At 39.7% G+C, this 13079-nt stretch overlaps 1 protein-coding gene across 2 annotated transcripts in view; it reads right to left on the bottom strand.

Annotated features, from left to right (window-relative positions):
- Positions 1–13079, bottom strand: part of WDFY4 (WDFY family member 4) — a 250053-nt gene that overhangs the window by 90780 nt on the left and 146194 nt on the right. For both annotated transcript variants that reach the window (XM_070364483.1, XM_005900617.2), the window contains exon 40: positions 3454–3531. In XM_070364483.1, the coding sequence (XP_070220584.1) occupies positions 3454–3531 (78 nt within the window). The remainder of the gene's footprint in view (positions 1–3453; positions 3532–13079) is intronic.

The following is a 13079-nucleotide window of genomic DNA, read 5'->3' as shown; positions in this document are numbered from 1 at the left end:
CCGTTCACAGAAGCCCAAACCTTTGATAATAGTGAAAATAACCCCACCTAATGTCTATGAAACCTTCACAGTTGGCATATGTAGCACTTGACTGTTGTACTTTCTGCTGGTGGTCCGCTGTGCTCAGTCACCCTGTCGTGTCTGACTCTGCAACACTATGGACTGTAGCCTGCCAGACTTCTCTGTCCATGGGATTTTCCTGGCAAGAATACTGGAGTGGGTTGCCATTTCCTCCTCCAGGGGATCTTCCTGACCCGGGGATCCAACCCACAGCTCTTATGTCTCCTGCATTGCAGGCAGATTCCTTACCACTGAGCCACTGGGGAAGCCCAGCATCTTCTGCTAGAGTATAACTCAAACCTTTAACAAAATACATCAACACCCAAACCGCTTTTGTATGCCACACTGAAGTCCCCTACATCATCTTTCAAGAAGACATTTCAGTTCAGTTTGGACAGCAGAATCACCTTTGTCTGCAGGGCGAACTTTTGCAACTATTCACATATTTGATGGTATGCACCCTACATTTTAATTTTTCAGAAAGGTGAAAGTGTTCATGACAAGAAGCACAGACCTTATAAATGTGACATAGAGAAGACACTCATTGTCATATATTAAGCTGAGCCCCTTACCTGCTCTATTTCATCTCCTCCACACAATGACACTGAAAGTGAATGTGGGAACTTGTAAGTAATTTCTATTATCCTCATGAAGGAACGAAGTCTACAAGAGGAGAAGTGATTTCCCTAAGGTGACCAACAGCTGGCCAAGCTAGGATCGAAACCCAGTCTGTCTGATTCCACAGCCTTTAGCTTCAGCCTGCATGCCTGAATCCTTTCCTAGGGCCCTGGTATCATTTTATTAAATCCTGCTTTCTGCCCGTATTAATTCAAAGACTGGCAGACTTCGAGGTAGGCCCTGAAAATCTGGACCATTTTAAACGGGAAAATCATTCTCAGAGCTTGCAAACTGCCTCAAAAACAAGACAGATGTTATAGTTCTAAGCACATGGTCTTTGGTGTCAGATGAACCTGGGTTGTCACAATATTTCTGCTTTTCACTAGCCAGTTAATCTGAAGGAAACACAGAATCTTCATCAGTCAAATGTGGTTAGTAATATTACCGCAATAATAAAACCATGGGATTATATAAGGATCAAATGAGACAATATTTTCAAGAGTTTAATATGGTGCCTCACAAACTTAAGCAGTTAGTATTATTATTGTGAATAAAGCAAATCTTATTTCAGAACAAGATTACTTTGTTTCTCCACAGTTCTTAAATTCATACCCAAAATGATCATAGCATTTTACAAGTACTCCAACTTTTTAATAAAAGACTCCAGGAAAATAATGACTATCCAAAGTCTTTTATATGGATTTAGTTATATGAAATGAACACTCGTTTGGGGAAAATATTTTAGCTCCTTGGAGACTATTGTTGCATCTGTAGTTCCATATCGAGCTTCATAGAGGATGAACGACCCCAAGCTACTGGGTTGTCCATCTGGAGTTGCCAATCCGTCTTTTAGGATCATCCCTCCCACCTTAAGGCTCCATTTGTGCGACCTGGAGGTTCATGTCTGCCTGAGCCTTCATCGCAGGGCAAATGTGTTTTCTTGAATATCTGCAGTCAGACATACGAGTGTCGGTGATAGGATCCCTCATTCATCCCTCAGAGATGAACAGTTGTTTAATCCATAATAGAAGGCTATATGTGGTCCCAGGACTGAGCACATGACGGGACTAAATAAGCAAAAGTCCTGAGTTTCTGCACCTGCAAGGTGTTCGGAATGCCCATGTTTGGGCACAGGGTGAAGTCTTTCGGTTCAAACCTCGATGGGCCAAATGCCACATCAGACCCAGAGGCAGGGATGCTGGTGACTTAGAGGCAGCTATGATCCTTGGCTAAATAGAAACTCCTGGGTAGCCTCCTTGAGGCTTTCCTCTTGGCAACCAGCCCTTGTCTACTTCCAGTCCCAGTGCTGGAGTATGGCTGACCTGACTTTGGTCGGTGATGAATGGTTACAGGATGGGCTGTGAGCATCATTTATTGGGATTGGAACTGTTAGGGTCTTGAGAGCCCACACAGAGCAGACTGCAAAGAGGTGGATGTGTCCATACTCAAGGCCACACCCCTGCTCTCGGCAACCTTATGTCCAGCAGGAGAAAGTGCGGGATGGATTGGCACCTGCGGTAGACACAGCCTACCGGCAGGTCTCTCTCATCACGGAGTGAGCGCCTGCATCTCCAGCGACCTCTTGGGTGCAGGTAAAATGCCCAAGTGGAGAAGGTTTATGTAGCCTGTTACTAGAGCCGAGTGGGTGAGGGCCTGAATCTCATTATCTCCACCCTCTTGGGAGGACCTCACAGAGTGTACTTAGGAGAAGCTGTCCTTGAAGAACACAGCATATTTCACGGGCCTGATTTCTTTTCAGACCTTGGACTTGACTTCTCAGGAAGTGGAGCGAGGCTACATTGGGAAAGTGTGCTGTTGCTTAAAAGAAAGCAGGGTAAGCGCTCCAGACCTCATCATATCCATCAGACAGCGATAACATCTGCATCCTTTAAAACATCAAAACAATCTGTCTTAAATATTTAAACACTTGGAAAGTGTCCTTATGGATTAGCCTCAAAATGCTGATTTTCTCAAAAATACCTCAATCAACAGTAAAGCTCTACACAACTTTCTCAAGCGCTCTCTGAGCCCCAGACAGGCCCCATGCTGAAAATGAGCCGGGTCCAGGAGGTTGGACCCTTGCCTTCTGGGCTCAGAGCCTCTGCTGAGGTTCCATCCTTTCCCATGAACTTTCCATCTTTCACATTTCAGCAGAAATCCACCAAGTACCACAGTGCACAACTCTCCTAGCCATGAACAAATCTTCCAAGCATTTCCAACCACAGGAAGAGAAATGGTTGCTGGTCTTGACTAGATGCTGATTTGAAAGTTTAGATAAACAATGTTGTCTGTCTTGAAATGGAACAAGTGTGATGAGGGATATTCCTAAATAAAGGATGCAATCCTAAATGATTCATCTTATTTTTCCCCCAATGCCAACCGGATTTATTAATTGTATTGCTAGTTCTGAATGAAGTTGGTGAACTCAAATAGTGAGACATTGACATGCAAGGGCCTGTCCCAGGGGCATAGATAACAGAGTCATGCCCCTAGTGCCCAGCACAAGGTCTGAAGGCACCCTGGGCTCTCGATGCCTGTTTACTAGTAGATGAATGGGTAGATAAGTGAGTGGACACACTGCCTATCTCTTCAGCTGCTGTCACTGTGGATCCAAATTCCATGGCGTAGGTCTTGCAGGTGGAACTGACTCACTGATGATCAACTGTTGTCTGAGCCAATTTAGAGTTTAAGCCAAAGGCTCTCGTGAATCTTTATTTCACGTTCCAGGTGGATTCCAGTCTACTGTACAGAGAAAGACACTGTCTTGCTTCTCACCTGTACGTGATCTTTGTATAGAGACGCATATAGTTCTTGTCCTCTTCGTCTGTAGTTCTCAATACACGACACAAAGTCCTGGAGAACAGAGAAGACAAGTCACAGCTAGTAACAATTGTGATTTTAGATAAGAACTTCCTGCTCTGGCCAAGTGCCAGAGGAAGTAGCCGTCACAGGACCTGTTGGTCAAATCATTCACAGCCTCATGAATACAGGATACACGTTCAGATTCACATACATGTTTAAGGGTTACTTTTACTTCTAACTACATTGAACCAGGTATAGCAGATAAATCTTCCTCCCAAGAATAACTAGAAAAGTAGAGCATAATACTTCAATCAAAAGGAAATTAAACCATTTGGCGCCAAGACTATCCCAAAATGCATCTTATGGGTGAGGGGCCTGGTGCCATTCTGAATTTTAAGACATTCCTTTCTTTCATTAACAGACTGCTAGTGACTATATAACATCCAGCTGAAGACTAGCAGGCGGGTACTCTTTCTGCCCCCTTCTGATGCCTATGTCAGAAGCTTTCTCTATCTCCTTTATACTTCAATAAAACTTTATTACACACACACACACAAAAAAAAGGAAATTCTAAAAAACGTTCAAGTAACATATTTACGGAACAGGGCACCCAACAGTAGTAGAATACACAAGCCCCCACAAAACATATCCTGAGACAAACCACATGCCAGACCATAACACAAACTCCAACAACTGTATAAAAGGTGAAATATGCAAACTGTATTTTCTGATCATAACAGAGTCAATCTGAAGTCAGTAACAGGAGATCTCCAAACACTTGGAAACTAAACAGTATACTTCGAAATAATCCATGGATCAGAAAGTAAGTCTCAAGGGAAATTTTACAAAATATATTGCATTAAATAAAACTGAAAGTAGAACATATCAAAATGTGTATTGCATAGCTAAAACAATGCTGAGAGGGAACTATATGTCACCAAATGCATACATTAGAAAAGAGTTAAGTTTTAGAAAATCTGAACAGATCAATAACAAATAGGGAGACTAAACAGTAGTCAAATATTTCCCCTCCACACACCAAAATGCCAAGGACTAGATGGCTTCACCAGAGATTTCTATCAAACATTCAAAGAAGAATTAATACCAAACCTTCTTATATTTCAAAAAAAAAAAAATAGAAGAAGGAATACTTTTCAACTCATCATAAGAGGCCAGCATCCCTCATACCAAAGCCAGGCAAAAATACCACAAAAAAAGAACACTAAAGACCAATATCCATGATAAACAGAGATACAAAAGTCTTCTATAAAATACTGGCAAACAATTCAACAGCACATTACAAGAACTGGATGCCATGATGAAATGGAATGTATCCTTGGGATGCAAGGATGGTTCAATGTATGCAAATTGATTAAAAAGATAGCAAGAGAATATTACACACATCTAGATACACATAAATGTGACAACTGAGATTAAATGGACAAATTCTTTACAAAAGCACAAGCTACCAAATCTCAACCAATATAAAATAGATCCTTGAAATAGCATATAACAGTTAAGGAAATTGAATTCATAATTTAAATACTCTCCCCAAGTAAATTTCCAGGTCCAGATGACTTCACTTGAGGATTTTACAAAATATTTAAGCAATAATTAACATACAGTTTACAAAATGTCTTCCAGAAAATAGAAAAGATGGGTACATTTCCCAATCTGTTTTATGAAGCTAGCAGTACTCTTATAACTTTATGTCACAACCAGACAAAAATACTACAGGAATAAACCTAACTTTCACAAATAGAGATGCAAAAATTTTAAACAAAATATTAGCAAATAGAACTTAACAATACATAAAAATAATCACATACAATGAAAGAATGGAGTTTATTTCAGGAATGCACAGCTGGTACATACCCAAAAAGCAATCATTGTAATCTACCATATTGGTAGGTTAAAATAGAAAATGACATGATCATATCTGCTGCTGCTGCTGCTAACTCACTTAAGTCGTGTCTGACTCTGTGCGACCCCATAGATGGAAGCCCACCAGGCTCCCCTGTCCATGGGATTCTCCAGGCAAGAACACTGGAGTGAGTTGCCATTTCCTTCTCCAATGCATGAAAGTGAAAAGTGAAAGAGAAGTCGCTCAGTAGTGTCCGACTCTTAGCAACTCCAAGGACTGCAGCCCACCAGGGTCCTCCGTCCATGGGATTTTCCAGGCAAGAGTACTGGAGTGGGGTGCCATTGCCTTCTCCATGATCATATCAATTGATGTTAATAGTACTTGAAAAAATTCAACACTCATTCACTATAAAACTCTCAGAAAGCTAGGAATAGAGGAGAACCTGATAAAAATCATCTATAAAAACTCACAACTAACATTAGATTTAACGCAAAACAATAAATCCTTTCTAAGACTGAAAACAAAGATGAATGCTTTTATTGTTCTCATTCTACAGATTGCTAAAGTGTTCAGATTTTATACCAGAAACACAATTCAGAAAAGGAAAAATTAATGAATTTGATCTCATCAACATTAAAACTTTTGCTCCACAAAACTCATATAAAAACGATGTAATAATTAGCTACAATCTAGAAGAAAATATTTGCAAGTCACATATCCATCAAAGGACTAATATCTGGAATATATGAAGAAATTTAAAGCTTAAGTGCAAAAAAAGTCCACTAGAATAATTGCAAAAGATATGAATAGACATAAAGAAGATATGAACACGGCAATGAAGCACATGAGGGCTGTGTTCTACATCAATATCCATTAAGAAAATGAAAATAAAAGCCACAATGAGATACCACTACACTTCTATCCAATGGTTAAATTTAAAAGATGACAACAACGAATGCTGGTGAGGATACAGAGAAACTTTATCACTCATGCATTGCTGGTGGGAATGTGTGGAAAACAAGTCAGTAGATTTTTTAAAAAGTCCAGTCAACCACCATAGGATCCAGAAGCTGTAACCTCTGGGGATTTATCCCACGAAAGAAAAGCTTATACTCACACAACAATCTGTACATGAATGTTTATAGCAGCTTTATTCATAACAGACAAAAACTGGAAACAACCCAGATGACCTTAAATAGGTGAATAATTAAAGAAATTGTGAAACATCTATAATGTGGAACACTGCCCAACAATAAAAAAGAATGAACTGTTGATACATACAACGACCTGGATGAATCCACACAGAATCACGCTGAGGGAGAAAACAACCCCAAAGGGCAACAAGGGGCTTCTTGTAGTGGTGGAGATATTCCTTGCTGCGATGCTACATTGCAGTTTTGCAAGATGACACCACTGGGGGAAACTGGGTAAAAGTTATTTGAGATCTCTCTGTATCATTTCTTACAATTGCATGTGAATCTACAATTCTTAAAATAGAAAGTTAAATTTTTTTAAAAAGTCATTGAGGGCTCTATCTTCACCATTTGAAAAAAAAAAATTAACTCAGAGAACACATATAATTATTTTAAATCAATAAGATAAAAAAAGAGACATTCAATGGAAAATTTTTGAAAAGAAAAAATTGAACAGGCATTTCATTAAAAAAGATGTCAATGACCAATACAAATATAACAAAGAGGTCAATTTCATTTGTCATCTGGAGGATATAAATTAAACCACAATAAGAATATCTAAATTCAAATAGCTAATAATGTTGTTTCGATTATCACATGGAGCCACTGGAACTCCCTTACACTGCTGAATTGGTACCATTTTGGAGCATGGTTTGGCAGTGTCTTAAAAGATGAGTATATACATACCCAGTGAACCAACAATTTCATTTCTAGGTATATACTCAACAGAAATTCATGCCTGTGTATTCCAGAAGACATGTGAGAGTGTTCATAGCAGCAGTGTTTGAAGTAGTCCCCAAGTGGGAAAAATGCAAACTTCCATCAGGAATAGTCTAGACAGATAAATTATGATATAGTCATATATTATATCCTCTATGGTAATGGTTCTTAAAATGTGGTCCATGAATCCCTAGTGGCTCTTTAATACCCTTTCAGGGGATCTGTGAAGTCAAAACTATTTTCAAAATACTAAACACCTTTGCCTTTTTTCACTGTGCTGATATGTGCATTGATGATCCAAAAGCCACGATGAGTAAAACAATTTCCATAGTCCAAACCAAGACATTGGCACCAACTGTACAGTAATCGTTGTACATAGTCCTCATCAGTAGGAACTCATAGGAAAAAAAATCTTCACTTAAGAATGTCATTGATGAAAAAGTGCAGGATTAATTTTATGAAATCTCAGTCTTTGAATACACTTTTAATAGTCTATGTGATAAAATGGGAAATCTACATAAAACACTTCTGAATACCAAAGACCATAGTGGTCATTTCAAGGGAAAGCATCTGTATAATTGTTAGAGCTGTGAGCTGAACTAGCTACTTTTGCAATAGGACATCATTTTTATTTGAAAGAATGTTGTTGTTGTTGTTGTTTAGCTGCTAAGTCAAGTCCAGCTCCTTTGCAACTCCAAGGACTGTAGCCCACCAATCTCCTCTGTCCACGGGATTTCCCAGGCAAGAGTACTGAAGTGGGTTGCCATTTCCTTCTCCATGGGATCTTCCCAACCCAGGGATCAAACCCATGTCTCCTGAATTGGCAGGTGGATTCTTTACTGCTGAGCCACCTGGGAAGCCCTTGAAAGAATGACTGGCAGACAAAACTAAAGTTATGAAGACCTGGGCGTTTGGCAGATATTTTCTTGAAAATGAACAAAATGAACCTGTCGTATAAAATTAAACCACTGACAGGATTCGTGGCCCCTAATAAATTCTGGGCTTTCAAATCTCAAATGTTAGAGTGTCGGAAAACTTGTAACTGCCTTTGTGAGCGTGACAGTTTCTCAGTAGATAAATATTTTTCTGATTGGTGGTGTATGAATATGATTTTTCCACATTACACAATGAAACATATCAACATTTGGGAGATCTCTCGACTCAGGGAACCAATATTTTCACTGTTTGTTACACGCATGTTCCAAATCATGTATGGGTTAAAATATCCATTCAAACTGCAAGATAACAAATGCATTTACTGTAACAGAGTACAAAAATCTCACTGATAAAAGTTTCAAATAACTTCCAAGAAACTACTACTTGTTGAATTTTGGTGTAGTATCAAAGAATAATATCTATAATTTTCTGAAAGGTTTATTAAAACACTCCTTTCTTGGGACTTCCCTGCTGGTTCAGTGTTATGACTCTGCACTTTCAATTCAGGGGGTGTGGGTTGAAACCCTGGTTAGGGAACTAAGATCCCACAAAGCCACACAGCATGGCCCCCCAAAAAATACTCCTTTATTTTCTAACTTCATATCTGTGAAAGATCAGATTTTCTTCGTTTATTTCATCCAAAAAAAGAAAAAAAGAATTACAACTAATTGAATAAAAGGCAGATATGAAAATCCATCTGCCTTATACTAAGCCAGATAGATATTAAAGAATCTGCAAAAATATAAGACAAAACTACGCTTTTCACAATTTTCAAAAAATATATAATTTTTAAAAAATGTTATTTATGCTTACATATAAATTATATAGATTTATTACTGCTATTTTTAAATGAATTAATAAGTGTCATTTAAAAATTGTTTTCATTTCTTACACACTAAATATCAATAGATGCAATCTATATGATACAACAGTTCTTTGAAATCTCAATAATTTTTAGGAGGGTAAACAGATCTTGAGACCAAAAAGTTTGAGAACAGTATGAAAATGTTGTTTGGTCACTATAAAACGAACTACTGCTTCATGAAATGACATGGATCAATCACATAGTTTGGAGTGAAAAAAAAAAAAAAGAAGCGTGTACACGTTATTTCATATACATAAAAGTACAATGTAGAAAGCCGATGTATGTCAGCTGCCAGGAAATTGTCTACTGTGAGGGTAGAAGGTGCTAGAGACTAGAATGGGGCCTGAAGCTGGGGGTGCTTCTGGAGAGCCATTAATGTTGTATTCTTTAAGCTGGGCAGTGGTCACAAGTTCAGTCCATGAAAATGCTTAAATCTGTATATTTGTGACTTGAACACTTTTTTCTATGTGTCTCATAGTTCAATAAAATAGAAAAGTGTTTATCAACAAAGACTCAAAACTATGAAAACAATATAATTTTAAAACCCCAGTTAATGTTTTGGAGTAGTGGGAATAGGGTGATTTCTTTCTTTCTCTCTTTTTTTTTTACAAAATTTTCCTTAATATTGCTGTTACATGTTTATGCACATTTATAAGTAACAATCATTATGAGCACTGCAAATGACATAAAATGCTGACAAATTTGACTAATTTTACATTTAAGGCAAAAGCCCAGTCTTTTTCCTAATATGATACTTTGAAGATGTGCAGCAGGAGAACAGAACTCTTGGGGGAACTTGGACGCAGAGCAGCTTTTGTCAAACAGGAATGTGCTATCTCACTGAAGAAGTAGAGGAAAAGCTGGCTCTGCTTCCCTTGAGCAGTGAGCAGGTGAAGGCTTGGAATAGTGGATTAGGAGGATGGGAGAGGGACCTGACCAAGGGCACCTGAATGGTGTATATAGGAGTGTCGGTAGCCCAGATATTTGTTATCCTTTGGTCTGCTCTCTCAGCATTCCATCCAATAACTAATGTGCCCATAGCACTTGACAAAGGAGTTTCCATATGCATTACCACATTTAATATTTAGCCACCTGACAAATCTATATGATGATGATTCCCATTCTACAGAAGAGGAAGCTGAGGACAGGGGACCCCAACAATGCAGGAGCTGGCAGCACCAGAAGATGACTTAGGCGACCACAAGACTTCCTCCCGCACGGCTTCCACCTTGCATGTCACCACAGCACTAAACAAATTATTGCTTTGCTAGTGATTTCTAAGAACCTTCATGCCCTGGAAAGTTGTCACGCTCAGGATGTGGAGACAGGAGGAGGACGATCTGGGTTGGTTCAAGGGCAGAAGCTCATCTGCCTGGGCAGCAGTGAATATGACACATCGATGGGGGACATATTTAGAGCAGAGCTCTGCATTGCTTATTGGAGCAAAATAGCCTTTGCTTAGCAACTGCCTGTGTATTAAAGAGTTTGAGAACCTTTGAAGTAGAACCAAGGGCCTCAGAGGGCTGTTTGGAGATTTGAAAGGCAAAGCAGGTCTGGTTTAAAGAGCCTGTGCCTTGCTGTCCCAGTGCCTCCTTAGGGCAGGGTTTGGCTACAGGATACAGATCAGACCTTGGAACGGAAACCAAGGCACAGCCTATCTGGAAGGTCACCTGTAAGTGAGCCGACCTCAGCTTGGTGGTACCCACCTTTGCCAGGAGCACCCCTGGGGCTGGCCAGCTGCTGGTGACCCTCCTGTTCAAGCTCTCCCATAGGAAATTCCTGCTGTCACTGATGACAGTCATTATATTGTTTGTTTAAAGCATCATTAGCCCTGTAATCACAGCTGTATAGCCTAGCCAGAAAAGAGAAAAGCCAGTATCTAAAGGCAACCCCTCAGATCCTGCTCGGAAACTTAGTACCACAATTACAATTGTAAGCCCTGGCCTCTCCAGCCAAGTATGGCATGGTCTGGGACTGAACTCAGTGGTGAGAAATGCCAGCGTATCTACCTGTGTTGACACATATGCATGTCATTTTCATCCTCTGACTCACCATTTTCAGTGCTAGTTACTTACTCCAAGGAAACCCTAAAATAAATGCACAGATAGTCACTAAACAACGTTTTCCACCATCCTGTTTATAGCAGCGCAAAATAAAACAATCCAAGTATCAGCACGAGGAGGGGACGGCTCATCCTTCCTGTCAGGTATCACGCAGTCACCACAAACCACACCCACTCAGGTCACCACTAGTCCACACAGCACGCGTGTCCCCTTTGAGCAGACGCTGTCCCAGAACTGCACGGCTACGCTGAACAGTGGGACAAAGGCTGGGTTTCAGCTTCCTGTTGCCACTCTGGCCACGTGCCTTTCTGCACAACCCATACAACCATTCATTGCAGCCCTGGTGTCAACTAAGTTCTGATGATGTGGAACCAGGTTTCTGATGTATCGAGATTTTTAAAAATGAAGTTAGAAAACAATGTGCTAACAACAATTAAATGTGTTTGGATTTGCGTGGAAAAGGAAACTGAAAGAAAACACAGGGTGCGGATCATTCGTGCTCTTCGCTAAATATTTCGAGTTCTTTCCTCCTGCAGATACATGGCGTAACTGCTTTTCCTGCCACCTTTGAGCCAGGTGAGGCCAGGGAGGAGGGTGAAACTTTAGGGGCTCAGGCTCAATTTGCTAAGCTCTTTTTCAACTGTCACAGCAGTGCTCAAAGTTCTAAATGATTGCTCCCTGAGCTGGTGTCACTGGGTGAGGTTAAGGCACAGGAGACTCATGACAACTCACAGTGTGGCACACGTGGAGAAGTAAACCTTTGCTATTTTAAGGCAGTCAGTTTTGGGAGTGTTTGTTACTGTAATGTAACTTTTCCTGAATAATACACACGAAATATATAGGAAGGGTTATAGTAGAATTGCATTGAAACGTATTTGTGATCAGTGAAAAAAGATCAGAGAGCTAAGTGAAAGCAAGTGTGAGATCAATTAAATGTTATGAGCAAAAAGCTCAAACAATTTGAGCAACAAAATAAATAACAAGCTTGGTGGATTATAACCCAAATTGTAAAATAAATATGGATGAGTCTCTACAGATATAAATAAAAGATTGAATAAATTAATTAGGGGGGAAAGAGACAAACCTTTCAAACAGAAGAATTTAGAAAAATGTGTATAGATATTTCCCTTGTCAGGAGGCAGAGCTTAATTGCCTTAAGAATGGGCTGGTCTTAACAACTTGCTGCCAAAGAATAGAGGATGGAAGGGAAAATAGTAACTTTACAGTGGAGAAATCTGGCAGACCCCATCGTGACCATGTGATGAGAGCTGACATCACCAGTGATGATACTGTGTGGGTGTCAGGCACCCCTGACCCGATACGGTATGATGAGAAGGACGTGTCTCCTCTGTGGTCTTCATTCCAAAAATTCATAACCTCAGGATAATTATGAGAAGAATGTTTAACAGACCCACATTGAAGTACATTCTACAAAATATCTGACCAGTACTGCTCCAAACTGTCAAGGTCATAAAAATAACTGAAGTCTGAGAAATTGTCAGCGTCCAGAGGAAACTAAGAAGGCGTGACAACTAAATGCAGTGTGGTGCCTTGCACTGATTCTCGGATTAGCGGGAAAACTGGTGAAAGCCAAATATGACTAGAGATTCATTACCCGTAATGTACCAATGTCAACTTTGATTAATGTGCTATGATAATGTACAACAGGAACAACAGGGGAAATTGGGCGAAGGATATAGGGAGGTGTTGAATATAAATACGAAAAGTACATGGAAAGTATTCCAAATAAAAAATGTGTTAAAAATACAGTGGAATTCTCACAACCCTGCCACCTAAGTCCCATGATGAAACTGAGATGGAATAGATGAGTCTGTTTTCTCAGTTGGACATGGTTCCACATATTTCTTGAATGTAAACAATTCATTGTAATGAGTATAACTCTCATGCTTGAAGATAAATAATTTTTGGTAAGTCTTGTTCCCCCCAGACTGCACAAG

This window comes from Bos mutus, chromosome 28 (assembly GCF_027580195.1).
Source record: "Bos mutus isolate GX-2022 chromosome 28, NWIPB_WYAK_1.1, whole genome shotgun sequence".
Classification (NCBI taxonomy): Eukaryota; Metazoa; Chordata; class Mammalia; order Artiodactyla; family Bovidae; genus Bos; species Bos mutus.
This window is presented reverse-complemented; position numbering and strand designations above follow the sequence as displayed.